General features: G+C 44.4%; 1 protein-coding gene across 2 annotated transcripts in view; it reads right to left on the reverse strand.

Annotated features, from left to right (window-relative positions):
* Positions 1–1076: 1076 nt before the first annotated feature.
* Positions 1077–27223, reverse strand: part of WIPF2 (WAS/WASL interacting protein family member 2) — a 37284-nt gene continuing 11137 nt past the window's right edge. For both annotated transcript variants that reach the window (XM_061175205.1, XM_061175206.1), the window contains exons 2-8: positions 16677–16808; positions 12690–12822; positions 11860–11976; positions 10848–11504; positions 3055–3264; positions 1589–1690; positions 1077–1346 (exon numbers count right to left, since the gene is read on the reverse strand). In XM_061175205.1, the coding sequence (XP_061031188.1) occupies positions 1306–1346; positions 1589–1690; positions 3055–3264; positions 10848–11504; positions 11860–11976; positions 12690–12822; positions 16677–16739 (1323 nt within the window). In that variant the 5' untranslated portion in view covers positions 16740–16808 and the 3' untranslated portion in view covers positions 1077–1305. The remainder of the gene's footprint in view (positions 1347–1588; positions 1691–3054; positions 3265–10847; positions 11505–11859; positions 11977–12689; positions 12823–16676; positions 16809–27223) is intronic.

The following is a 27223-nucleotide window of genomic DNA, read 5'->3' on the forward strand; positions in this document are numbered from 1 at the left end:
ACGAAACAACATACTGCTGGCTGCCAGGGAAGATCAACTGGACTGAGGCACACCGCACCAAAGTCCTTGTGCTTTTGGCAGAGGAATCTTTGACTACCCCCATAACCTTACTCACCTTTCTCTACTCTGCTGTGTTAACCCCTGCAGTCTTGGGGTTGAGCGGTGCACAAGGGAACAGGAAGAGCCTGCTCACTCAGATGGTCTATGAACTTCACAACGAGTGGGCCTTAGTTAAAGTCATTCACAGCCCGCAGAGCTGGTACCTTCCACAAGCTGCTTCACCCTTCCCTTCTTCATCATCCTGGAGCACCCAGCAGGGGCTGAAGTTTCTGAACAGGACTGACAGGGCCAGTGGCCTTCAGGGCCGAGCAGAGAAGACTGAGGCAGCCTCAAGGTCAAGGTTAAGGCCAAGGCCAAGGTCCTATCTTCCTATCTCTCACTAGAGGTTTTGGGGGTTTATGAATCCATAATGAATGAATGAAAGGGACTTTCCTCTGGAGGGGACAGGTGGTGAGAGGAGGAGAAACACCCCTCAGCCTCAGCACCTGAAGAAATGGAGCAGGGAGCCCCAGAGGGCTCACACGGCTCCTGGTCCCTGTGCCGCAGAGGAACTGACTAGCTCTAAAAGGACCCCCAGTTTACTTCGCCCTCTCTTTTTGTTAGATGTTTAGTTCAACTGATTAGTATTTAGTATTTATATCCAACCTACTTCTGGGTATGAGCGTGGAGTGGGGTGAGGGCAAAACCAAAATACCCCTAAAAATAAAGCAGACCCACTTCCTGGCCCATGCTCTAAACCTGACCTTTAAAACAGATCACTTCTCTGCAAACTCCTTTCCCATTTCACTAAAAATGCCCACCCCCAGAAGTCCTGGCCATGCCAGCCTCCTAAAATGATGAAATATAATATACCCACCAAGCTCCCCCCACAGTGGGTAGGAGAAGGTAGGAGTACCATTCTCCACCCTGCCCCGACAACGAGTTCATTCATCACAACAAGGCACCTTTCCCCAGAGGAAAACAGGAGACATGGAATCTTTTTCCTCATCTGGCCAGCAGGGCTTGCAAGAGGAGGGATGGATGCAGGGTTTGAGACCCTACTGTCAATATAAAGAGTCCGGTCACCAAGTCCAGAGACGAGATGCATAGATGGAGGTGGCTGGGAGGACGCTTGGAGTCTCGAGGTTGGTTGCACTGGAGAAACACGTTAGGAGCTGTCATGCAGGTTTCAGGGAGAATGGAAGGGACCATCTGAGAAGAGGAGAGGGTCCATCCTTTTCCTGAGGAACAGGACCAAGCCAGGCTTCACCTGAGAATGGGTGGCAGAGGTGGGGCTCCACGGGCAGCTGAAAAAAATAAATAAAAGCCACATATGCAAGGTCACCCACCAGATTCTGAATAACCCAAACATTCCTAAAATGAGAGACAGACAGGCTCTTCAAGCTAACCTTTAAAATTTGGGACAAGGCTTCGTTGTCTTTTTCAGAAAATGCAGACAAGGAGAAGCAAATTTCAAGCTAAGAAAAGCACACACCAATTCTACAGCCTATGCAATTATGGAAGACCTTCCATGATTCTCTTCTCTCACCTCGGTTTGTTTTGCTGGGATATATTCTCTGAAAGTGTTTATATTCTTCTGGAGCAGGAAAGTCTTCTACTGGATGGAAAGAATACTTTGACTCAAAATCATCTGCAAAAGGAACAGAATATTAATTCATATCACCCTTCCTCGTGCTCCTACACACCTCTCTGCCACTTCTGACCCTCCCCATACTAGTCTCCCAGGCTTCCTGATGTACCATGAGGGCCTGCCTTGCCCACTAAAGCAAGGTTCGTGAGGGCAGCAACAGCATTACTCTCTGCGCCTCGTATGCACAGAGTGTGTTCAAAGGCTCTTTACGTTAAGGAATGAGTCTTTGAACTGGTTCTTTAAATGTTTCCACCCCAAACCAGGCACATACCAGGAAAGGAGCCCAGCTGTTTGCATGGCAGGAGAAGGAAATATAGTTCTGTGTTTCGGTAACATAGTCATGTTAGAGACTATCACCATGGGAAACCAACTGAACTGAATCCACAAATTGGTAGAAATTAATCTAAAATGGGACTATACGCCACCAGCTAGTGAACGATCTGACCAGAAAATTCCCTTTTGGCCCAGGCTCCCCTCATTGAGCTCTGTAACACAGTCGGGATGGCCATGTCATGGCTCCCACTCCCACTTTCTATGACCCCTCTACAAGAAGGCTCAAATGTTCTATGGGTGTGGCTCGATCACATTCCAAAGGGCATATCCTCCAAGCAAAAATACTGGTCCACTTAACAGGAACAGACTAGAGCAGGGCCAGAGAAGAGTCAACCATTAAAGAATCTACAGCGTTCAGGCTAAAAGGGACTGTGCAGACCCTTCCAGACTTCCTCAACAGAGGGTCTAACAATACCTGCTGGACAATCTTTACTTGGTGCTCCATCCCAGACCTAATGAATTAGAATCTCTTAGGTGGGGTCTAAGATTCATTTATAACCTTGGAAAAGTTAATCCGATACACTCTTGAGCTAGTCAGTCTCCTTGTTTCACAGATAAGGGAAGTGAGGTCCAAAAAAATGAAGTGACTTCTTCAAAGTAACACAACTAGTCAGTGGCTTTGGATTACTAGATAAAAGTTGTGTACACAGTGTTGTTTTGTTTTCAAAGAGGTCCAGAAAGGAGCTCTTCTTCCTAGGAGAATACGTAATTCCTGTCTCAATAATACTGAAGAGGATACAGCCTCTGACCTAAAAGCTAACCACAAATAATGAGCCTTGGGGAGCAAGAGATTGGCTTTAGAGTTAGCACAACACCTGCTGATTTTACTTCCATCTATTCCAAAGGAATCGTGCCTAGAATTTGCCTAAGGAAAGGGATGTCCATGGATGGGACCCAGAAGTCTGAGGGAAGGTCAGGAGAGGAACTGCAGTGAACAGAGGACACCAAGCGACCACTCCCACTCTGCAACGGCCACTGGAATTAGTGAAGTCACCACAGGAACTATGAGACTAAAACAGCTAGCTACTCACCCAAGAAAGATCGGACAGTGGTAATAGAATCTCTGTGGCCATTCCTCAGGGGTGGTGGAGGCGGCGGGGGGGGCCCAGCTGGCGTCCTTGAGGGCGGAGGTGGGGGCCTTCCTCGGCTCAGGGGTTCTGACCCATGCATTCGGTACGGTGGTGGGGGAGGGGGGGCATCCCTGGCACCATTTCGGACCATGGGTGGCGGGGGTGGAGGAGCTGCAATTAAAGTTCAAAGCAGTTAGGTTTCGATGTAGAGACGGTGATGGGCGGAGGGATTTGAGAGACATGGGCCAAAAGAGTGCTCGGTGCTTTCCCAAAGAACCAGACCCTGTGAACCACCGGGCAGCATGTTAAATATCATATTCACCCTCCCCTCATCCCTATTTCTTTAACAACATCACCATTCTTCTCAATACCAAAGTTCAGAATAAATTTATGACCCTTTTTCATTTCCCATGACAAGTCAGTCAAGAATTCCACTTATCCTTGATGATTTTTTTCTCTGCTTTTGCATGCCTTCCTCCACAATTCTAAGTCAGGGCTTTCTCATTATTATCTTGTTCTACTGCAAAAAGCCTCTCAAATGTTTTCCTTGCTTCTAATCTCTTAGCCTTTCAATCCATTCTGCATACCACCAACTCACTAATCTCCCCAAAATACCAGCTCAAACTTTTCCAAGGGCTTTGCATTTCCCATATCGTAAAGTTTCAAATCCTTAGCTTCCACACTGACTGGGTCTCACCCAATCATTTTCCTTTCTTACACAGTAACCCACCACATCAGTCAGCCTGATCGCACCTTCTTTTCTTCCTTGATTCCTACACTGGATTAGGTACCACTCTTCTGTACTGCCTCTGTCGACTCTGTCTCTCTCTACCACTACTATGTTGTATTACACGTGCTTCTTCCCGAGTGTACTGTATATTTCTTAGAGTCAGAGCAGTGTCCATTCATCTGAGTTCCCAAGCTCAGCACATGGTAGGTCTTCAATCGATACGTGCTAAATAAACCAAATTACATATGCTTTGCTCTTGTGACTCCCCCACAATACTCAGAAATACCACCCCTCATCCCTTACTATCAAATCCTACTTTTCTTTAAGGTTCAACTCAAGTCCCATCTTCTCAAGGCTTTTCCAAAGCAATCCACTCTAATCTGATTCCCTCCTTTGCTCTCCCACAGCATTTACAGGCTATGTCACTTATTCTAACACTTAGTAGTACGGACTAAAATGAGTGATTTTCAAATTATGTATAATAATTTCATCTGCAGAAGTTACATATTTCCAATGATAGGCTCATTGCTCAAAAAAAATTGGAAACACCTCTTTTGGAATTGCCTCCAAACCCAGGTTGTCAGACAGATCCATAAATATTGTCATATGATGGTCACTTCTCATTTCTGAGGTTGCACCACCAACAAAAAAATTCATACCTATATCTGACTCTGATTTTTGGCCATTTTCGAAAATCAAATTCACCCTTAAAAGACAAAATTTGCCACCAAGCATAAGGTAATGTCAAAAGCATGTTGGGGGGGCTTCTCTGGTGGCGCAGTGGTTAAGAATCCTCCTGCCAATGCAGGGGACACGGGTTCGAGCCCTGGTCCGGGAAGATCCCACATGCTGCGGAGCAACTAAGCCCGTGCGCCACAACTACTGAGCCTGAGCTCTAGAGCCCGCGAGCCACAACTACTGAGCCCAGGTGCCACAACTACTGAAGCCTGTGCGCCTAGAGCCCACGCTCCGCAACAAGAGAAGGCACCGCAATGAGAAGCCCACGCACCGCAACTGAGAGTAGCCCCCGCTCGCCGCAACCTGAGAAAGCCCGCGCACAGCAATGATGACCCAACACAGCCAAAAATAAAAACAAACAAACAAATAAAAAGCATGTTGGGGGGACTTCCCTGGTGGCTCAGTGGTTAAGAATCTGCCTGCCAATGCAGGGGACACAGGTTCGAGCCCTGGTCCGGGGAGAGATCCCACATGCCGCGGAGCAACTAAGCCCGGGTGCCACAACTATGAGCCTGCGCTCTAGAGCCCGCGAGCCACAACTACTGAGCTCACGTGCCACAACTACTGAAGTCCGCACGCCTAGAGCCTGTGCTCCACAACAAGAGAAGCCACTGCGATGAGAAGCCCGTGCACCGCAACGAAGAGTAGCCCTCGCTCGCCGCAACTAGAGAAAGCCCGCACGCAGCAACGAAGACCCAATGCAGCCAATAAATAAGTAAATAAATAAAAAGCATGTTGGACATCACTGGAATAGGTTCGAATGTGTTTAAGTTAGATTATTTCTATGCTTTGCACTAACAATAATAGCAGCTACCATTTATTTGATATCCATCATGTTCCAGGCACTGTCCTGGGCACTTTATATGCATTAAATCTTTAAAAATTCTTGTAGCCACCCCTGCACAAGTATGAGGCATTATCCCCATTTCACAAATGAGGAAACTGGGACTCAGGCTATTTGTCTAAGGTCACAGATCTCATAGACCCAGCATACGTCTGCTCTTCCATAGTAAGAAAACTGCTACACAATGCTTTTCACAACAACCTCAAGTATTAAATATCTCCCAAACAAATGTATAACCCAGTGAGATGGAAATGTGTCTTTTGGTACCTGGGCCATGTTACCAAACAGTACATGGAGACTACTCGGCTTAACAGACAACACTGTCTTAGTAATAAGAGTATGTATCATTCCTCCTGAATTACTGTCAGAATTTCTATAGAGTAACCATAGTTAAGAATGAAACAGTAATAGGATGATTTGTTTTTGTTTTTGTTTTTTAAAAATATTTATTTGGCTGCGCCAGATCTTTAGTTGCGGCACGAGGGATCTTCGTTGTGGCGTGTGGGATCTTATAGTTGTGGCATGCGGGATCTAGTTCCCTGACCAGGGATAGAATCTGAGCCCCCTGCACTGGGAGCGTGGAGTCTTAACCGCTGGACTACCAGGGAAGTCCCTGGGATGATGCTTAGAGACAAGAAGTCTGGCACTGTAGGCCCAGTAAATGTTAGTTTTAGCTTCCCATAAAACACACTCAGAAGGTCAACTCTCCCTCACTCTCCAAGGTCTGTATAAGTATGGACGGGGCCATTAGAGGCCATAATTAAAGAGAAATCTCCTTAACTCCTCCCAGCAGATCTCCGAACCCTGTTTTCATTCCAAATCTGCCCAAAACGAAGCTCTTTCAGGTCATCCTCAAAATATTTCCCTAAGACTCAGATTTCTCAGGGCCCTGAGAGTCTGCATCTACTGCGAGGGCGGGGCCAGGGGGAGTAAGGTAGAGGGTTGGTCAAGCTCAAAAGGACACCAGCTAGACTCTGAGCAGGAGGCAGTGATGAGGGCCAACCTGGATGGGCAAAACGGAGCAGGACCAAGAGCTACCTGCTTGGCTCTCTCAGCACCCTCCCTCAGGGCCGGTCATCCTGACCAGATTCTGCCATCTCTAAGAAGTTTCTGAGCTCTTTGTCACATCCAGTTTTAAGACTTTCAAGTGACAGAGCCAGAACCCAAGGACCCCAAGAAACAAGCCGTGTGCAAAAGAAACCTTGGGGTAGGAAGACTGACTTTTGTAATCCAAGATAAACCCGTATTAAAGAAAGCATGATGTTATTTTTTTAATTGAAGTATAGGTGATTTACAATGTTGCATTACTTTCTGCTGTACAGCAAAGTGATTCAGTTATACATATTCTTTTTTTATATTGTTTTCCATTATGGTTTATCATAGAATATTGAATATAGTTCACTGTGCTATACAGTAGGACCTTGTTGTTTATTCATTCTATATATAATCACTTACATCTGCTAAACCCAACCTCCCACTCCATCCTTGATTCTTTTAAAAAGAAAAAAATTCCCTTAAAAAAATAGTGTTTGGGGCTTCCCTGGTGGCGCAGTGGTTGAGAGTCTGCCTGCCAATGCAGGGGACACAGGTTCGAGCCCTGGTCTGGGAAGATCTCACATGCCGCGGAGCAGCTGGGCCCGTGAGCCACAACTACTGAGCCTGCGCGTCTGGAGCCTGTGCTCCGCAACCAGAGAGGCCGCGATAATGAGAGGCCCGCGCACCGCGATGAAGAGTGGCCCCCACTTGCCGCAACTAGAGAAAGACCTCGCACAGAAATGAAGACCCAACACAGCCATAAATAAATAAGTTAAAAAAAAAAAAAAAATAGTGTTTTAGGGACTTCCCTGGTGGTCCAGTGGTTAAGACTCCACGCTCCCAGTGCAGGGGGCTCAGATTCTATCCCTGGTCAGGGAACTAGATCCCTCATGCCGCAACTAAGACCCAGCACAGCCAAAATAAAATAAATAAATAAATAAATATATTTTTTTAAAACAGTGTTTTACTCTGCAAAGGAAAAATTCAGAAAACAAACCCTATGGACCAATAATAAGGGACTTTTTGGTCTCTGAGCACCCCAGGGAAGGCAAAAGACTACATACTCATTCAAATGTAAATAATTCACAAAGAAACAAAAGTAAATTATCCCATGTTATCACACCATATGATTTATTCATAGAGATAAGTCCATGAAAACTGCCTAGATGTCCTTTGCATAAAACCACTAAATTCATCAGCACGCCACAGTTTATAAAGCATTTTTACACATTCCTTTATTTATAACCACCTCTGAAAAGTACTGTGAACACCATTTTACGGATGAGGAAACAAACTCAGAGTGATCTGCCCAATGTCACAAAACAAGTGGAGCCAATACTCGAAAGATCTCTGACTAAAATATCTCACTTTTTTTTCAGAGTGTCACTCTTAAGAACTGCTGCTCTGGTTACTGATACAGAAAGCAGGCTGAGGCCTGTGTCAGGCCTCGAAGTTGGTGATGGCTAGTAGACAGAAGAACAAGGCTCATAACTTCACATTTTTCTAAAGAAATCACAAAAAAAGAACTGGGAAGTGGGAAGCAAGAAGTCTGCAGACATTTAAAACGACTCAGTTCAACCCACAGAAATTACATTTTTCTCCGCTTCTATTCCTGGTTGGCTTCAGAAAGATATGGGCTCTGCTCAGATAAAGGGTCATTTTTTAAAAATCCCTAAGCTAAAAAAAATATATATTTTTTTAACCTAAACTTTGTAGAGTCAAAGGTCACGTTAGGACTATATCCTTATGGGTAAAGCCAGGGAGATACAGGGTCGGCCACGTACCACGTTCCTGTGTGACCGCCTGATGCTACTGCCAGCTCCTAGAATACAAGTCTCTGTACCTAATCAAGCAGCGGTACCAGTTAATGGGCCTTTAATACATGCTTCCTGATGACATACCTGCTTAATCGATGATCTCATCTATACCTGCAGGGACTGTTTAAAATCAAAGTTCAAAAGCCATCTGTGGAGGCTGCGGCTCAAAGCCCAATGAAACAAGAGAATACAGGAGCCAAAATTCCTGGGTCTGAGAAGGCCCCAGCACAGTCTCGTTCACTCTCCGCTTTCAGTCAGGCTATTTTGTAAGATGACACAACCTCTCCCACCTTTTTGAAGGTGCCTTAATCCCTTCCTTACCCAGTTCAGGACCATGGTCCCTTGTTACAAGCACTCCCTTACACACACCCTTAACTCCCTTGCCCTGCTCTCCATTACAGCCGCACATGCCTAAAACACGCTAAGCTGGTTAAATACAACTCTGTTCCAACTCCGTACCTGCAGAGGCACAGCTGAACACACACGGAGCTGATGAATCTCACTTGAAATGTGTGGCCCCTAGGCTCGAGTGGGCCTTCCGTGATGCTGGTCATCCTAGCACACTTCTCTCCTCCACTCATTCTCCTGCATGCCCAGATGGCCATTTTGTGCCCTCTTTCCTCTCTCCTCAAATCTCCCTCTATTTCCTTACCCTCATTCACAGCATATGTCCTTGCTTTCAATTTCACCCAGAATATAGAAGAAAAAAAAAAAAAAGGGCTTCCCTGGTGGCGCCCATGAGAAGCCCACGCACCGCAAGGAAGAGTAGACCCCACTCCATGCAACTAGAGAAAGCCTGCACGCAGCAACGAAAACCCAACGCGGCCATAAATAAATAAATAAATAAATAAATACATTTATTTTTTTAAAAAAAATTTAGAAGAAACTTCCCACATGCTCCTACCACTACACCCACCTACCTACTTGCTTCTTTGCCTATCTGCTCTGCCTTCACTCCTGTTACCACAAAGAACTGTGTTCTTATCTAAGGCCAACCCTTGACCTGTGGATCAGGTTCCATTCCTTCTTGCCTCCCCAAGGACACTATCCAGGCAATTTCCTCCTCTCTACTGGATCATTCCATCAGCGTACAAACAGATGCTGAAATATCTCCCGTCTTGGGTGGGGTGGGGCGGGGGGAACCAACCCTCAATCTCTCATCCTCCTCCAGCAACCATTCCACATACCTGTACCCCTCACTCCGCTTTACAGCAAACTCCCTAGAGTTTCTCTATTGCTATCTTCATCAAGTCCTCTCCTATTCCTGCATGCTTGAACCCACCCCAATTAGACTTTCACCCTCACGCTCCCTCCAGCACTCCACTGAAACTACTTAGAAGGGTACTTTGGGGGTCCCCAAAATGACTCCCACGTTGCTGAGACCAATGTCATTCTCAGTCTTCAACTTAACCTGACCCACCTGCAGCACAGGCCACAGCTGCTCACTCACTCTATCCTGGACTTTCTCCATTACTCTCTTGGCATTCCTCCTTTCTTCCTCACTAGAGGCCCTTTCTCAGTTTCCTCTGCTTAGTACTCTTATCACTCTCACCTGTCATGTAGGAAGGCCTCAGGCCGCGGACCTCTCCTCTTCTCTATACTCACTCCCCAGGTGATCTCACCCCAGCATGTGGTTCTCAATATCCTTCAAATTTCTCTCTCTAGTCCAGACCACTCCCCTGAACTTCAGAGTCTGAGTCAATCGACAATTGGTTATTTCCTCTTGGATGTCTAACAGGCACCTCAAACTTGACATCCAAAACTGAACACCCACCTTCCCCCAAACCTGCTGTGATCCTATCCATCTACTCAGATTATTGCACTAGCCCCCTACGTGGTCTCCTTTGGCCCCTTTGTCCTCCTGCGGTGGGTTCTCAACAACACAGCCAGTTGCCTTTTCAAAAGGTAAATCAAAGCTACTTCTGTGTTCCAGCCCCCCGCCCCCCGCCAGTGGCTCCCCATCTCACACAGAGTAAAACCCAAAGTCTTCACAAAGTCCTCCAATGTTCTCCCGCTGCATCTGGCTTTCTGACCTCCAGGTCCTGCCGCTCTTCCCCTCACGCATCCTGGTCTTGCCACAATGGTCTCCTTGCTGTCCCCAGTCTCAGGGTCTCTGCATTTGCTGCCCTCAATGCCTGCGTAGCGTACTCCCCCACTTTCTTCAGGTATTTGCCAAACTGTCACTTTATCAGTAAGGCCTTCCCTGACCCCACCTCTACCCTCACCCCTGTAATTTAAAATATCACCTCATCCCCACTCCAGTATATCCCATTCCCTTTCTCTGCTTTGTATTTCTCTAAAGCATTTATATACTATGTATTTATATATATATATATATATATATTTTTTTTTTTTTTTTTTTTTTTACTAATTTATTTGTTAACTGTCCAGGAGAACAGGATTTTTTGTCTTTTTTATTTACTGCTGTTTTCCTAACAACAGAGTCTGACACGTAAAAAGGCACTCAATGAACCTGTTGAATGAGTATTCACTTCAATCACTGAAGGAGAGCTTTGGGGAAAAGGGTGAAGAGGAAGGATAAACTCAATCTCAGTACAGTAGGAAAAATAAGGTGCTTCCAGGCACTTACCTGCTCCCCGACTGGGAGGGTCTCGGGCTGGGGGAGGTGGCCTATTACTCTGTAAAGAAGGGGAGGCTGAGGTGGGTGGAGGAGGCGCTAGGCCTCTGACAGGCCCTGGTGTCTTCCTATGCAAAGAATTGTGTCTCTGTGGCAGCTCAGGGGCTGACTCGTTAGTGGGACTGGAGGGCCCATTGGGGACCCCAGGCGGCTGGCGGTAAGGCGGCGGCGGAGGAGCTAGAGACTGGCCACTTGGTCCTGTTCTGACATTCACAGGGGAAGGAGGCGGCTTGACTGGGGGTGGAGCAGGAGGTCCCTCTCGACCAAGGTGAAGCCTCTGTCCAGGTGTGGGCGGCAGGGGCTTCTCTCTGTTGTAGGCTGCGGCTTTGCTGCTGTGCACAGGCAGAGGTGTAGGGGGCGCGTTGGCACGCCGCCCCGGGGGAGGCGGAGGAGGGGCGGAGGAGCTGTGCTTCATGCCCGCACTGCTGGCGGTATTAGGCCGAGAGAGGTCCGGTAACGAGGGTCTCTGCGTCCGGGGCAGGTCTGGGAGTGAGGCTCGGCTGCTGTCTGTATCGTCCTGAGGGCGCCCGCTGGCTGTACACCCTGGAGGCCTTGGGGCAGCAGCTCGAGAACCGGGGACTTGTAGGGCTGGCTTACCAGCTAGGTTCTCTACAAATACACCAGACAGCACTGGGTCAACAGAGCGGGACCTATGTTGCTGAGTATCTCCACGTCACCCCGCCTCCTTAGTGCAACCTGCATGGCAGCAGGGCAAATAGCTGTACGATTCTGGGTTTTAACCTGGTTTCAGGCTCAGGGCCCATTAACAAATACTACTGATGCAAGCTGAATGCATTCTTATTTACCCTCAGCTTTTGCTTTATTCTACTTTATAACTCCTCCCCTGCTCCCACCCCTCCTTCTTTCCATCTCTACCACACTCCTCAACCCCAGATGGCCCACCTGGGACCAGTCAGAAATGAATGCGTTTGGGAAATATCCTAAGAAAGTACTTATCACATACCTGAACCATCCTTGGCTCCCACAGGGCGGAGCTTTGGCACTCCTCCTTGGAAGAGACCTCCCTTGGGCTGCAGGGCAGCTGCTCCAGAGCCATAACCACCACTGCTTCCTTTGGGTTCTGGAAAGCACACCATTAGGATTTTCATTTCATATGCTCTGAGGCTGGTGACCAAGTCAATCCTGAGGAGAAACCCCTCCTCTACCTGGGCTTTAATTTGCAAACAAACCGATATTGCTTTTGCCTTTCCACTGAAATAGAAAGCTGGGCTTCTCTGCTCCACAGCTTCATGTAGGTGTGGGGATGAAACTCTGTGCTGTGATGAAAGAGAGAAAACAAAAGGAACGAGGAGCCAATCTTCCTTTATTTGGGGCAGAGCGGTAACCAGGATGAAGACCTGTTCAACAGAGTTCTCTAGGCTTTCCTCTCCAAGTCCCAGATGGTGAGGGGGCTTAATGGCTCAGGGACGCAGGTGTGAGAAAATCCCCAGAGGCCTTTCAGAATGAACACTTGTAGCAATTATAAAATCATCGTTGGCTTCAGCTTACAGGTTTTTAGGACTGTGGTGGTCTTCTCAGAGAAAAGCCAAGGATATGCCCTAACAAGCACTAGTTATAGTAGGAGATGGGAGGCTTAAGACCCCGAGAATGCTTCTCAAAGGTCAAAAAGAAATTTCTAAGGTATCCAAATGAACAGATGAGAAGACAGCCAAAGAACATCCCACGACAAAACTCTCCCACTCACGACCCAACAATAAAAATGACAGCCAAGCCTAGTCTCCGAGTCAATCCTGGGATCCCAGTGGTTCATTAGGAGATGAAGCTTAGACTCACTCTCGAGGACGGGAGCACTCCGATCATTAATGCTGGTCACCTTCTTCAGCTTGGTCCCTTTGCAGATGTCCTGTAAGAGAGCACCTCGACCCCGATGCTCATCTCTACTCAGCTTGGGAAGCTCAGTGTTGGCCTGAAGGAAGAGGGAGACATAAGTTCACCCTCAATATCCCCTTCATCACAAGCTCGGGATAAATGCCTTAAGCCGAACTGGATTCCACAAGATGCCTGTCTAACCTAATAAGATACATGTGCCAAATGACAGTATCAATGTCCATTATCCTCCTCCTTAGAACTTTCTCTCATGCTGTACCTTCTGTGAAGGGTATAGGTCTTCCTCCTGTTCAGAAGCTTCTGACAGGAGGCCTGCACCAACACTTACCGAGCACCTATGTGCTAGGCTTGTGTGTCGGACACTTTATTTGGATCATCACCACCAAGGCAAACGTTTACTGAGCCCCCACTATATCCCAGGCATTGTGCTAATAATAAGCACATTACTTTCATTATCTTGTTTAAATCCTGAAATATTCCTATGACCAACAACAACAGGAGCATAGGGACAGACAGCTAGATAAATGGAACAAAACAGAAAGTCCATAAAGCAGGCCCAGGTCTATACAGAAATAATAAAAGTAATTTCTTCAGTGCAGAAAGGATAGATTATTAAATACAAGGTGTTAATAACAAGTGGTTAATTTTTTTGGCCATGCCGGGCGGCAGGTAGGATCTTAGTTCCCCAACCAGGGATCGAACACACACCCCCTGCAGTGGAAGCGTGGAGTCTTAACCACTGGACCGCCAGGGAAGTCCGACAAGTGGTTAATTTTTAGAAAAAAGTAATAAAGTTAAATACCTACCTTAGCACTTTACTCTCAAATAAATTCTAGCTGAATTAGAAAATTTAAGTGTAAAAAAATAAAACCACAGAAGTACTATATGCAAAAAAATAGGTAACGGGAAGGACTTTCTAATCAAGACAACCAAAATACAGGAAAAGATCGACAGATTTGCTTATTACAAATTATTTACTTAGGAATATAAGTAAATATGCAGATGACACACTGGAAGAAAAATTGTCGGTGACAAATGTAACATATGATAGAAACAAAGGTAGTGGCCTAAATCTATAGAGCATTAACATATAAAGATGACTTAGAAATCAGCAGGATAATAAGCAAAAGATATGAACAACACTGCATAAAAGAAGTCAAAAGAGCCTACAAATATGAAAAAAAATCAACTATAATAAAAAAAAATGTAGTGTAAAACTATCATTATCTACCTATGATACTGGTAAAGGTTAAAATTACAGAGACTGCTAGCTTTGTGAAGGCAGGGACCACTGCCTGTACAGTGCCTGGCACACTGAAGATGTTCAAAACAATGTATAGAATAAAAAACTGCCCTACGGTGATCATAAGGATCCAGGAAAACAGGTACTCTTTCCTACTACCTGTGGTAGGATAAATTGGTATGATTTTTCTAGAAAGTAATTTATGTATCAAACACCTTTTAAAAGTCTAGCACAAGAATTCTACTTCCAGAAATTAACTTTAAGAAAATAATTGGAGACGTGCACAAAGACGATAATAATAGCAAAAAACAGTTTATAACAGCATAAAGCTGAAGTAATCTAAAAGTTCAACCGAAAAGAACAACGGTATAATCATACAGTGGGATGCCAGTTAAGCTCTTAAAGATGTAGAAGCAAGCATCTTTTCATGGAAATAAATATCTGACACAATCAAGCAAAAAATATTATAGAATGATATATATAGCATGATTCCAGTTTTCTACAGGAATAATAACAGGACCTATCTCATAGGGTAGTTTTAAGAATTAAGTGATAACACTTTTTAAGAGCTTAGCACAGTGCCTGGTGTATAGTAAGAGTTCAGTAAGTAGTAGCTAGCTTATATTGTGAAGAAAAAAAAGGTACACACATACAGAAAATTTCTAGAAGGATATACACTGATACTAGCAAAAGTTAATTTGGGGTAATAATTATTTATGTTTATCTGTATTTTCTAGTTTTCCTACAATAAACATACAAAATGTTAACAAAGGTTAATTATAGATTAACATTTTCTATGTTTATTGGTGTTCTCTAATTTTTTCTGGATTTTTAGTACAGTAAAAAATTTTTTAATGATATCACTAAACATTTAATGACATGACAAGCCATTCATGATGTATTAATGAGGAAGAAGAGCCGATCAGAAATCAGTATGTATATAAAGCACAGCCTTTTTTAAAAAAAAAAGGTAGACGGGCTTCCCTGGTGGCGCAGTGGTCAGGAATCCGCCTGCCAATGCAGGGGTCACGGGTTTGAGTCCTGGTCTGGGAAGATCCCACATGCCGCGGAGCAACTAAGCCCGTGCGCCACACTACTGAGCGTGCATTCTAGAGCCCGCGAACCACAACTACTGAGCTCATGAGCCACAACTACTGAAGCCCACGTGCCTAGAGCCCATGCTCCACAACAAGAGAAGCCACCAAAATGAGAAGCCTGCGCACCGCAATGAAGAGTAGCCCCCGCTCACTGCAACTAGAGAAAGCCCGTGTGCAGCAACAAAGACCCAATGCAGCCAAAAATAAATAAATTAATAAATTAATTATTTTAAAAAAGGTAGACAGATACAAAAGGAGGAAGGAGGGAGGGGAAGGCTAGACACAAAACTGTTATGAATGGTTGGATTATGGGTAACTGCTCCTTTTTGCTTAACCACAGTTCATAAATTTCTTGAACATATTACTTTTGTAAAGAGAAAAATATTACTAAGCATGTCCAAAATTGAGCTCATATCCTCCTCCACAAACCTGTTTCTCTTGTAAATAGCACCAGCATTCAATCAATCCCCCAACTAGAGTCATTCAAATCTCCTTCCTCCTCTTCACTCTTCCATTTGTCTTCAGACTCTTAAGATTTTACTTTGTCATTGTCTCTTGTCTCCACTCTCCATCCTCACTGCTTTAGTCCAGACTCTCATTTTCAATTGCCACAGGCTTCTGTCTCCAGTCTCAACCTCCCTGTCTGTAGTCTCAACTCCCAACCTACCGTCCACACTGTGAAGAGTAACTTTCCTAATATAAACCCAAGCAGGTTCCTCCTGCTGCTGAAGAGACTTCAGCATCTCCCCATCATGACCAAGAGAAAACTCCAAACCCCCCACCTACACCTCCAGCCTCAGCTCCCTCCACACCCCAAAAATTACAGGAAAAAACCCAGAAGTTGGCAGACCTGAACTCTAGTCCTAGTTCTGAAACAAATTAGCTAGGTTAAGTCACCTTTCCTCTTTTAGGGCACAATTTCTCATCTGTTAAACACCCAACACACCCAACACACACACACACAAACACACACACACACACACACACACACACGAGATGAAGCACCCAGGTTCCTTCCTTCTTTCTCATGTGACTCCAGGTATCACAACTCAGATATAGTAAAAGTGGCTGTCTCCTTGGTTCAGAAGCCACATTGCTTTTTTTTCTTCCCATTACTGAACCTTTAGTCTTCTTCCTAATTCCATTAACTCCTTTCTTTCTTGATATGGGGCGCGGGGGCATTTAGACCTGATGGACTTGACTTTAAAGTGAACTGATTTGGAGTAGAAGAGAAGGAAATGAAATGGCAGCAAGAAACAACAACTAGGAATTGCCATCCCTTTTCTCAAAGATGCAGGGAAAGGACACATTGACCTTTATATTACAATAGTTTTAGGGAAGACACACTAGTTCCTACTCTGATGCCACCTGCCCAAATCTCCATTTAGGCTGAACCAGGATAAAAAAACCAAGACAAGCCATTATGGTCCTAAGAGGACTTCTCAGGAATCAGAACGAATTGAGGAAGACAGACTTTACTTATTTATTCTCCATCTTCCTACACCACATGTCTTTGAGTACACTATGTCTTATACCAAGAAGCCCTAAGTATCCATTCAGGTCTTGAGATAGCCAGGTGGATGGACTACCTACCTGATTAGAAGTGGGAGGTGGAGGAGGACCGGGGGGTGGTGGAGGGGGAGGAGGAATTGGCATCCTTGCCCTGTTTGCAGTTGGCACTGCTCTCTTTCCTTTTTAATCTGCAGCTTTAGGTCACTCATATACCTGCAAGTGAAACAGAAATAAATTCATGAGAACAACTTTGCCATGAGAGACACTGAGTACCAGGAGAACCAGAGGACTGCGCATGACACCAGAGAGAAACTAGGCACTCATCTCCTAGTCGCACTGTGATATAGTCCATGGCTCGGTAAATCTTTTCTGTAAAAGGCCAGATAAAAAAATACTTGAGGCTTTGTAAACCACATATAGTCTCTGTCGCACATTATTCTTTTGTTTTGTTTTGACAACCTTTTAAATTAATAAACTTTATTTCTTAGAGCAGTTTTAGGCGCACAGCAAAACTGAGCAGAAAGTACAGAGTTCCCCTAAAACCCCTGTCCCCCCCCCCACACACACAGAGTCCCCCACTATCTACACCCTGCAGTGGTACATTTGTCACAACTGATGAACCTACACTGACACCTCGTTATCACCCGAAATCCATAGTTTACATTAGGGTTCACTCTTGGTGTTGTACGTTCCATGGGTTTGGACAAATGTATAATGACAACTCTCCACCAATGTCGTATCATATAGAATCGTTTCACTGTCCTAAAAATCTCTTATGCTGTATCTATTCATCCCTCCCTGCCCCCCACCCCTGAACCCCTGGCAACCACTGGGCTTTTTAATGTCTCCATAGTTTTGCCTTTTCCAGAATGTTGTATAGTTGGAATCATACAGTACCCTTTTCTGATTGGCTTCTTTCACTTGGTAATATGCATTTAAGTTTCCTCCATGTCTTTTCATGGCTTGATAGCTCATTTCTTTTTAGCACTGAATAACATTCCACTGTCTGGATGTACCACAGTTTGTTTATCCATTCACCTCCTGAAGGACATCTGGGATGCTTCCAAGTTTTAGCAATTATGAATAACGCTGATATAAACATCCTTGTGCAGGTTTTTGTGAGGACATAAGTTTTTGACTCATTTGGGTAAACATCAAGGAGCATGACTGATGGATCATATGGTAAGAGTATGTTCTGTAATAAACTACCAAAATACTTTCCGCAATGGCTGTACCAATTCGCATTCTCACCAGCAATGAATGAGAGTTCCTATTGCTCCACATCCTTGCCAGCATTTGGGATTTTGGTCATTCTAATAGGTGTGTAGTAGTATCCTGTTGTTTTAATTTGCAATTCCTAAATGACATATGATGTTGGAATATTTTCATATGCTGACTTGCCATCTATATATCTTTTTTTTTCCAGAATTTTTTTTTAAATTTATTTATTTTTATTTATTTATGTATTTATTTTTGGCTGTGTTGGGTCTTCGTTTCTGTGCGAGGGCTTTCTCTAGTTGCGGCGAGCGGGGGCCACTCTTCATCGCGGTGCGCGGGCCTCTCTTATTGCAGAGCACAGGCTCCAGACGCGCAGGCTCAGTAGTTGTGGCTCGCGGGCCCAGTTGCTCCGCGGCATGTGGGATCTTCCCAGACCAGGGAGCGAACCCGCGTCTCCTGCATTGGCAGGCAGATTCTCAACCACTGCGCCACCAGGGAAGCCCTATCTTCTTTTTTTGAAATTAATTAATTAATTTTATTTATTTATTTATTTTTGGCTGTGTTGGGTCTTCGTTGCTGCGCGCGGGCTTTCTCTAGCTGCGGCGAGCGGGGGCTACTCTTCGTTGCGGTGCGCGGGCTTCCTCATTGCAGTGGTTTCTCTCATTGTGGAGCACGGGCTCTAGGCGCACGGGCTTCAGTAGTTGCGGCACGCGGGCTCAGTAGTTGTGGCTCACGGGCTCTAGAGCACAGGCTCAGTAGTTGTGGCGCCCCAGCTTAGTTGCTCCGCGGCATGTGGAATCTTCCCGGACCAGGGATCGAACCCGTGTCCCCTGCATTGGCAGGCGGATTCTCAACCACTGCGCCACCGGGGAAGCCCTGAAATTAATTAATTAATTTATTTTGGCTGCACTGATGCACGCGGGCTTAGTTGCGGCATGTGGGATCTTAATTCCCCAAACAGGGATCGAACCCGAGCCCTCTGCATTGGGAGCGCAGAGTCTTAACCACTGGACCACCACGGAAGTCCCTACATATCTTCTTTGGCGAGGTTCGTGTTCAGGTCTTTTGCCCACTTTTCAATCGGGTTGTCTGTTTTCTTATTGTTGAGTTTTAAGAGTTCTTTGTACACTTTAGATAACAGTCCTTTATCAGATGTATCTTTTGCAAATATCTTCTCTTACTCTGTGGCTTGTGTTCTCATTCCCTTGATTTTTATATTTTAAAAATGTAAAAAGCGGGACTTCCCTGGTGGTGCAGTGGTTAAGAATCCGCCCTGCCAATGCAGGGGACACGGGTTCGATCCCTGGTCCAGGAAGATCCCACATGCCACGAAGCAACTAAGCCCATGCACCACAACTACTGAGCCTGTGGTCTAGAGCCCGCGAGCCACAACTACTGAGCCCGTGCGCCACAACTGCTGAAGCCCGTGCACCACAACAGAAGCCAGTGTGCCTAGAGCCCAAACTCCACAACAAGAGAAGCCACCGCAATGAGAAGCCCACGCACTGCAACGAAGAGCAACCCCTGCTCACCACGACTAGAGTAAGCCCACGTGCAGTAACGAAGACCCAATGCAGCCAAAAATAAATAAATAAAATAAAAATAAATAAATAAACTTATTAAGGAAAATTGTAAAAACCATTCTTAGTCATTGGGCCATACAAAACAGACCATGGACCAGATCTGACTCATGGGCCATAGTTTACTGACCCCTGGTATAGTCACATCACTGGAATCTGATAAGAGCGTAAATATCACGTGAGAATTTATCCAGTTATCAGTGGCTTAATACTTAACACTCAAAAAGTATACAGTTGTCTCCTTATTACAGTCTGTAAGTGATCCTCATTTCACAAATGAGACTAAAGCCAGGGAACTTTAGTCTTCGTAAGACATTGAAGTAGGGGGCAAAGATAAAACTAAAACTCAAGAACAATACCCCCCAAAAGTCACCCCAAGGAAATCCCACTTCTTGAACCCTCAAAAGTCAAAGCCAAATAATTGCAGAGGTTTGGTTCTAAACTCTTTACATGGGTGATCAAAATCTCTCTGTGAATAAAGAAGTAACCACTTAAACACTTCTCTCAATGCCCTGAGAATGATAAAAGGGCAATTATTCCAAAGGTTCTATAAAACCAAGAACCTTTGTAGGTAGTAAATTTGATCAAAAACATGACCGTGAACATCTTCAAAATCCCAACTCCTTCCAGTGGAATGCCACTCTAGGCTGGCTGCCCAACAGAGCTTTTTCCTCCAATCACAAAGAACTGGACAGCACTTTGGCGAGGTGGTTCCCACAGGGAATGATATCTGAACTCACTTCAAGGAACGAGCAGCTGACTCCCCTCTAAGGGAAATACCTTCTCATTTCTGGTTTCAAAATTAAGTCTAGTCTTTCTTTGCCAGGAATCTAACATATTAGGCTTGAAAAACTGATCAAAATAGTAAATCCTCATAAGCAGAACATCTATCTCGGGGCGTGGGGGGTGTTAAAGTGAAAGAAACACGTGGAGAAGAAGAAAAAAACTTTCTTCTATTAAATTCTCTGGGGAACTTCCCTGGTGGCGCAGTGGTTGGGAGTCTGCCTGCCAATGCAGGGGACATGGGTTCGAGCCCTGGTCTGGGAAGATCCCACGTGCTGCGGAGCAGCTAGGCCTGTGTGCCACAACTACTGAACCTGCGCTCTGGAGCCCATCTGCCACAACTGCTGGGCCCGCGTGCTGCAACTGCTGAGGCCCGTGCGCCTGGATCCCATGCTCCGCAACAAGAGAGGCCGCCGCGGTGAGAAGCCCGCGTGCTGCAGCGAGGAGTAGCCCCCGCTCGCTGCAACTGGTGAGGGCCTGCACGCAGCGGCGGGGACCCAATGCAGCCAAAAATAAATAAATAAATTTATTAAAAAATAAAAATAAAAAATTCTCTGGGTTCACTATGACCATTCCACTCAAGTCCCCATAGCAGTCTTAAAGCTAGCAGCCCAAGAATAAGGAAAATAGTAGTTTATTCAGAGACAAACATTTTCAACTAATTCCAGTCACCTCAGTTCCCACCTTTTCTGGGCTTCCAGTTCTACCTACTTTGGCCATTGCCACAGTTGAAATGGTCTCCTAGAATGACCCAGAAAAGAGATTCAGACAAGTCCCTAGTTCTTTCCAGATCCACAGTTGATCCAATCTACATGCTATGGAGTAAGAAATGACCTAAAGGGACAAACTTAAATCTGACAGTGAGATTCATTTATTAGGCAAAGCAGTAGTTCTCTAGCAAGGCAAATCTTTTTTTAAAGTCACCCACTGCAGAAGACCACTAATACATTACGCAGTTAAAGATGCCTTCTTAAAATAGGCTCAATTCAAACTCCAATTTCAAAGTAGACCCATTAAAAAAAAAAAAAATCACTTTTGGGAGTTCCCTGGTGTCCTAGTGGTTAGGATATTCTGGGCTTTCACTGCTGTGGCCCGGGTTCAATCCCTGATCAGGGAACTGAGATCCTGCATCCATGCAGCGTGGCCAAAAAAAAAAAAAAAAAAAAAAATCACTACCAGCACCATGGTTGAGTACAAGCAGTGGCTCTCAACTTTTCTTCTGTCTCCACAAAGACTGCAGGCTTGACACCCTCCTACCAGGGACACTGAGCAAACAATGATACACTACAGTAGCGTATTATCACTCCCATTTTACAGGTGAGGACTCTGAAGCTCGAGGAGTGGGGTTACGTGTATGCACACTAGGGAGAGAGGCAGACTGACTGAGCTAAGCGCGACCCCCCAGATCACTCAGGAGTAAACTGCGGAGTTAGGACTCAAACTCAGGTCTCCTGATCCCTTTCTATTTCACCAATCACTATGAAAAAAATCTCCACTGCAAGTTGGTTGGGTTTAGCAATTTTCTACTATTTTTCCTAAATGAAAACTTAACCCACTCCAAATTCCTATCTTAGTGATGGAATACAAACAGATCTCTATATTTTCCAAGAGCAAACCAATTTATACAAATTTAAATGAACACAACTTTCCTTGCCCTGAAGATTCCCTAAAGAAGCTTTATTCAAACCAATTCAGGATCGACACTACAAGCACTAACCCAATGCAGAGGGTCTGCTTTGAGAACTGCTTTCAGTTAAGAACAAATGAAGCGGGTTTCCTTGGCGGCGCAGTAGTTAAGAATCCACCTGCCAATGCAGGGGACACGGGTTCGAGCCCTGGTCTGGGAAGATCCCACATGCCGCGGAGCAACTAAGCCCGTGCGCCACAACTACTGAGCCTGCGCTCTAGAGCCCGCAAGCCACAACTACTGAGCCCACATGCCACAATTACTGAAGCCCACGCACCTAGAGACCATGCTCTGCAACAAGAGAAGCCACCACAATGAGAAGCCCGCGCACCGCAACGAAGAGTAGCCCCCGATCGCCACAACTAGAAGCAGCCCATGCGCAGCAACGAAGACCCAACACAGCCAAAAATAAAAATAAATAAAATAAATAAATTTATTCTTTAAAAAAAGAATCTAACATTCCTGAAGTTAAACCTGAGATTAAACTAAAAAAAGGAAAAAAGAGGGTTCATCACAGAATTAAGTCTTTCATTTCTGATCTATTAAACTAGAACTACAAACCTCACCATCTGTGTTCTTCAGAGTCCCTGATTTTCAGAAAAATTCTCATTCCCTTCTTAAGCCTTTCCACTTAAAAACCATGATAGCTTTTCACATCCTCAGGAGTCAGTTTCTCTGAAATAAAGATCAGAGAGCATTATTTCAAGTCTTCTTAATGTCAAATTGATCACAGAATTCAGAGATAAGTCTCCATAAAACTCAAGCAATGCACTTTTAAAAAGTGCTTTCTTCTGTTCCTCAAAAGACAAAACCTATTTTTCTATTCAATTTTCAAATATTTGTACACTTTAGGAGCAGGAAACTTCCGGAGGACAAAGACAGAAACTACTTCCTTTTACATTTGATAAATGAAGAATCCAATTTAGTTGTTGCTTTTTATCATATATTTTAAAAGATCTAAGAGGTATTCCAGTTACCACTACAATTTGAGGGCTTTACTCAAATGGTATTCTGCTGTTATAAAACTCAGGTTTCAATACCAAGTTATTTTACAAAGAAAAAATTTTTTATTTTAAATCTAAATCTTAATGACATCCACTTTCATGCTGAGTGACCTCAGGTAACAGCACTCTCCTTTGATCTCAGCTTTGATTACAGAGTAAATTACAGTTTTTGTACTAAAGTACCCAACAATATCCCACAGGGGAAAAAAAAACAAAAAAAAACACCTGACCTTGAACATTTTTACCTAGGCTGTCTCCCTCAGCAAAGTCTCAAGGGCCTTAGTTCTACCTTACAAGACTCAGTCATATGGATAGGAATTTGGGATTTCAACAAGAAAATTATCTCTCCTTTGTTAAATACATGTTCAATTCTTTAATATCCTACTAAACCACTTTGTAATATAGAGAGACAGAGAGACAGCTAAAAGAGACATTTCAAGATTCTCACTGAAAGACCATTTAGCTCTGTCTACTCTGTCTCCAGATAATCTAAAGAGAAGACAGTTGTGTCTTCAAGAGGAAAAGGTTCCAAATGTTCCCCCAAAGGAATTCTTCTGATCCCATAGTTCAAAAAAAAAAAAACAAAACAAAACACCTCTCTAACAGTATGAGAGATGGAACATAAATATTCAGCAGAAAGAGAAAAATCAGTTGCTCTAGGACAAAGAAAAGTCACATAACAGACAATGGGGTTTTTGTTTGGTGTATTTTCATACCAGGTGGATAGAGGTGGCAAGATTTTCCAAGGAAGGACGTTAAAAACTCACTGATGGGACTTCCCTGGTGGTCCAGTGGGTAAGACTCCAAGCTCCCAATGCAGGGGGCCTGGGTTCAATCCCTGGTCGGGGAACTAGATTCCATATGCATGCCGCAACTAGGAGTCCGCATACCGCAACTAAAGAAGTCCACATGCTGCACGAAGATCCCATGTGCTGCAACTAAGACCCAGCGCAGCCAAAATAAATATAAATAAGTAAATAAATAAATTTTTTTTAAAAAAGGTTTTACGGATATTAAAAAAAAAAAGAACCATTGATGAATCAGCTGTTCACGGCCATTCAATAAAATAACCAACCCTAGAAACATTCCCATCAAACAAGTGCAAAATGAGCAAGCCCACTTTGCATATTTCTCAACCATGTTACTGACAGAATCAATAGCAAGAAACCAAGGGTAACTGCAACAATGAAAATAAGTAGAAAATGATCGGGTAGGTTTTTTTTGGCCACACCGTGCGGGCATGCAGGATCTTAGTTCCCCGACCAGGGATCGAAGCCGGGCCCTTGGCAGTGAGAGTGCAGAGTCCTAACCACTGGACCACCAAGGAATTCCCTGAATGGGTAGGTTTTTGTTAAAACTGGATTCCAAATTCAACAGCAATCACCCCATTCTGATAAGCATTTCATTTAACAACTATTCCTCAAATAACCCTATAATGGCCCTGGTACCAGTTTAGACATTACTCTGAACTAAGAAACTTTAGAGGAACATTTCATGTATCTGTGTCCATTTTACCCAATGAGCTCTTAAGCACAGACAGCACCATATCCTTCTATAGTTCTTTCCTATTATTTTACAGCACAGAGTAGGGGCTCAACTGTCACTTGTTGAACCGAACCAAATTTAAAAGTAGCATTGTCTGAAAGAGCAAGCAAGTCTGAGTTGAGGGAAAAAAGCAGTGAAGGATGGATCAATGTGCCAGAAATGGAAAAGACAAGAAAAGAGGTAAGGAAGAAACACAAGGCTATATACACATGTGTAGTTCAGTGTTCCAAAAAATCTTAACTTGCTTAACTTCCTGAATTTATTTATTCATTAATTCATCTATCATACAATAAACATTTATTGAGCACCCACTAGGTGCCAAAGCATTGTTCTATAACAATGGTTCCCAAGCGGGGTGATTTTGTCCCCCAGGAGACAGTTGGCAATGTCTGGAGACATTTTTGACTGTCATGACTAGTGGGTGCTACTGGCATCTAGTAGATAGAAAACAAGGATGCTGCTAAACACTCTATAGTGCACAGGGCAACCTCCCACAACAAAGAATTTTCCCGTCCAAAAATGTCAATAATGCTGAGGTTGATAAACCCTGTTCTAGAGGTTGAACTAGACAATTTTTTACAATCTTGGGGCCTATATTCTAGAGGAAGAGATAAACAAGGAAACAAATATAATCTCAACATTTGCATTACTAACAAAAAGAATGAAAAAAAGAGAATCATAAAGGGAGAGTGCAGGAGTAGGGTAGAGTGTTCTTTTAGATGAGGAGAGGGGCGGGGGCGGGGGGCTGGCTCTCCAAAGAAGTCTCTCCATGAACAGCCAAGCCCTAGAAACATCTGGGGAAAGAGCATTCCAAAAAGAATTCACAAACATCAAAGGGAAAACCCCTTGAGATAGTAATGAGCTTGATGTGTTAGAGAACTAGTGAAAAAGCCAGAGTAACTAGAACAGGGTGAGGTGAAGAGTGAGAGGAGATGAAATCTGAGGCCTCTGTAGGCCATCCTCCAAATCCAATGGTATCCTTCTCCACCCAATATGCCTATTATACCAAAGAAGTCTAAACAAACCAATAGCTTCACACCCAAAGTAAACAAGTTCCATCAGTTTTCTCGTTCACTAATCCCACAGACTGCACCTCGTCTCTCGTTGGCTTGAGTACAGCTAGGGACCTAGGTACTAACTGGAAGGCTTCCAGGGTTAAAAGTCCCCTGATGGCAGTCTGCATACCTGTCCGCCTGCCCTTCAGCCTTGCTCCTGAAAAGCAGCACAGTATGGGGAAGCAGGAGCTCATTGCCACAGGGGCACAACGGCATCCAGTTCCTAAGCCACAGAACCCCACATGGGAGAACAGCCAGGAGCTACTGCCTAAGAGTATTCACATGCCACTGCAGGAGACTAACGAACAGCAGGAGCCAAACAGGTTCCTATAATTACGGAGGAACTGATGTCAACATAGAACTATGAACACGCCTCCATGTGTTCTAGGACAGAATACAGCAGAGTTTCCACTAAAGCATTGTTGGTTTCTCTAAAATACAAGGAAACAGACTAAAGTAACATTCTTGTTATTCATATTTTATCACCCTCCCCCCCCCCCGCAAAAAGCTTTATATAGTCTGAAAATAATCTACAGCCCTCGTTTCTCAATGGAAAAGGTGCTCCCTCCCCCTTGAAATTCAATTCAGTCAAACCTCTGGTGAAACAGATTTCTATCATATGTAGAAATGGAATTAATTAAAATTCCAAGGTTACTCCATGAAGGGAAAAAAATCACTTTTCCAACTGCACGCATATTCCATCATGGAAATTCAACTCTGCAGCAAATCTGATTGATCCAATAAGTAATTTTTTAAAAAATCACAAAGGGACTTCCCTGGTGGCACAGTGGTTAAGAATCCGCCTGCCAATGCAGGGCACACGGGTTTGAGCCCTGGTCCGGGAAGATCCCACATGTTGCGGAGCAACTGGACCTGTGAGCCACAACTACTGAGCCTGCGCTCTAGAGCCCGCGTGTCACAACTACTGAGCCCTCGTGCCACAACTACTGAAGCTTGCGCGCCTAGAGCCCGTGCTCCACAACAAGAGAAGCCACCGCAATGAGAAGCCCGCGCACCGCGACGAAGAGTGGCCCCCACTCGCCGCAACTAGAGAAAGCCCACACACAGCAACAAAGACCCAACGCAGCCAAAAATAAATAATAAGTAAACTAATTTTTAAAAAAATCACACGCACACCATGATAATTTAAACTGAAAATCCTAGACTTCTACAACTAAACCTGGATGTTTTACTCTTCACCTCAATGATTTTTCACTGTTACAAGCAGAACACAACCCTAGAAGAGAAAAGGATAAAGGCAAAAGAAAGATATATAATTATATGATGAAATCCTTTCAAATATAATTTTCCTAATAAAAGCATAAGTATACATCCCAAAATGCAGCTTTTCCCCCTAATATGACTCTTTCCTCTTGTCTCAGATTATTTTTCAAAAGCCTGAAAAACATAAACTCAGAAGCCTACATATTCATAGACGACTTGATGTGGTAAATATTAGGTACCACAGGTTATGATTTGCAGTTACAGGGCAACCCAGCAGCCAAGTCCTCTCATCTAAAATGATCACAAATCAATGAGAAGTCTACTCTTGTGTGCAATAAAATAACCACATCTGTGAAAAACGGCTTCATTAAAAAGACGGCTAGAGATAACTAATGCAAGAGCAACTGTAAACATAATACCTGAAAATCATCCTAAACAGAGATCAGGGAATGACCTCACCAAACATCCCCAGCCCCTACCACACCCCTCAAAGCAAAGAGAAAATCCTACTATCCTGAAAGCACTGAAGTAT

This window comes from Eubalaena glacialis, chromosome 19 (genome assembly GCF_028564815.1).
Source record: "Eubalaena glacialis isolate mEubGla1 chromosome 19, mEubGla1.1.hap2.+ XY, whole genome shotgun sequence".
NCBI lineage: Eukaryota > Metazoa > Chordata > Mammalia > Artiodactyla > Balaenidae > Eubalaena > Eubalaena glacialis.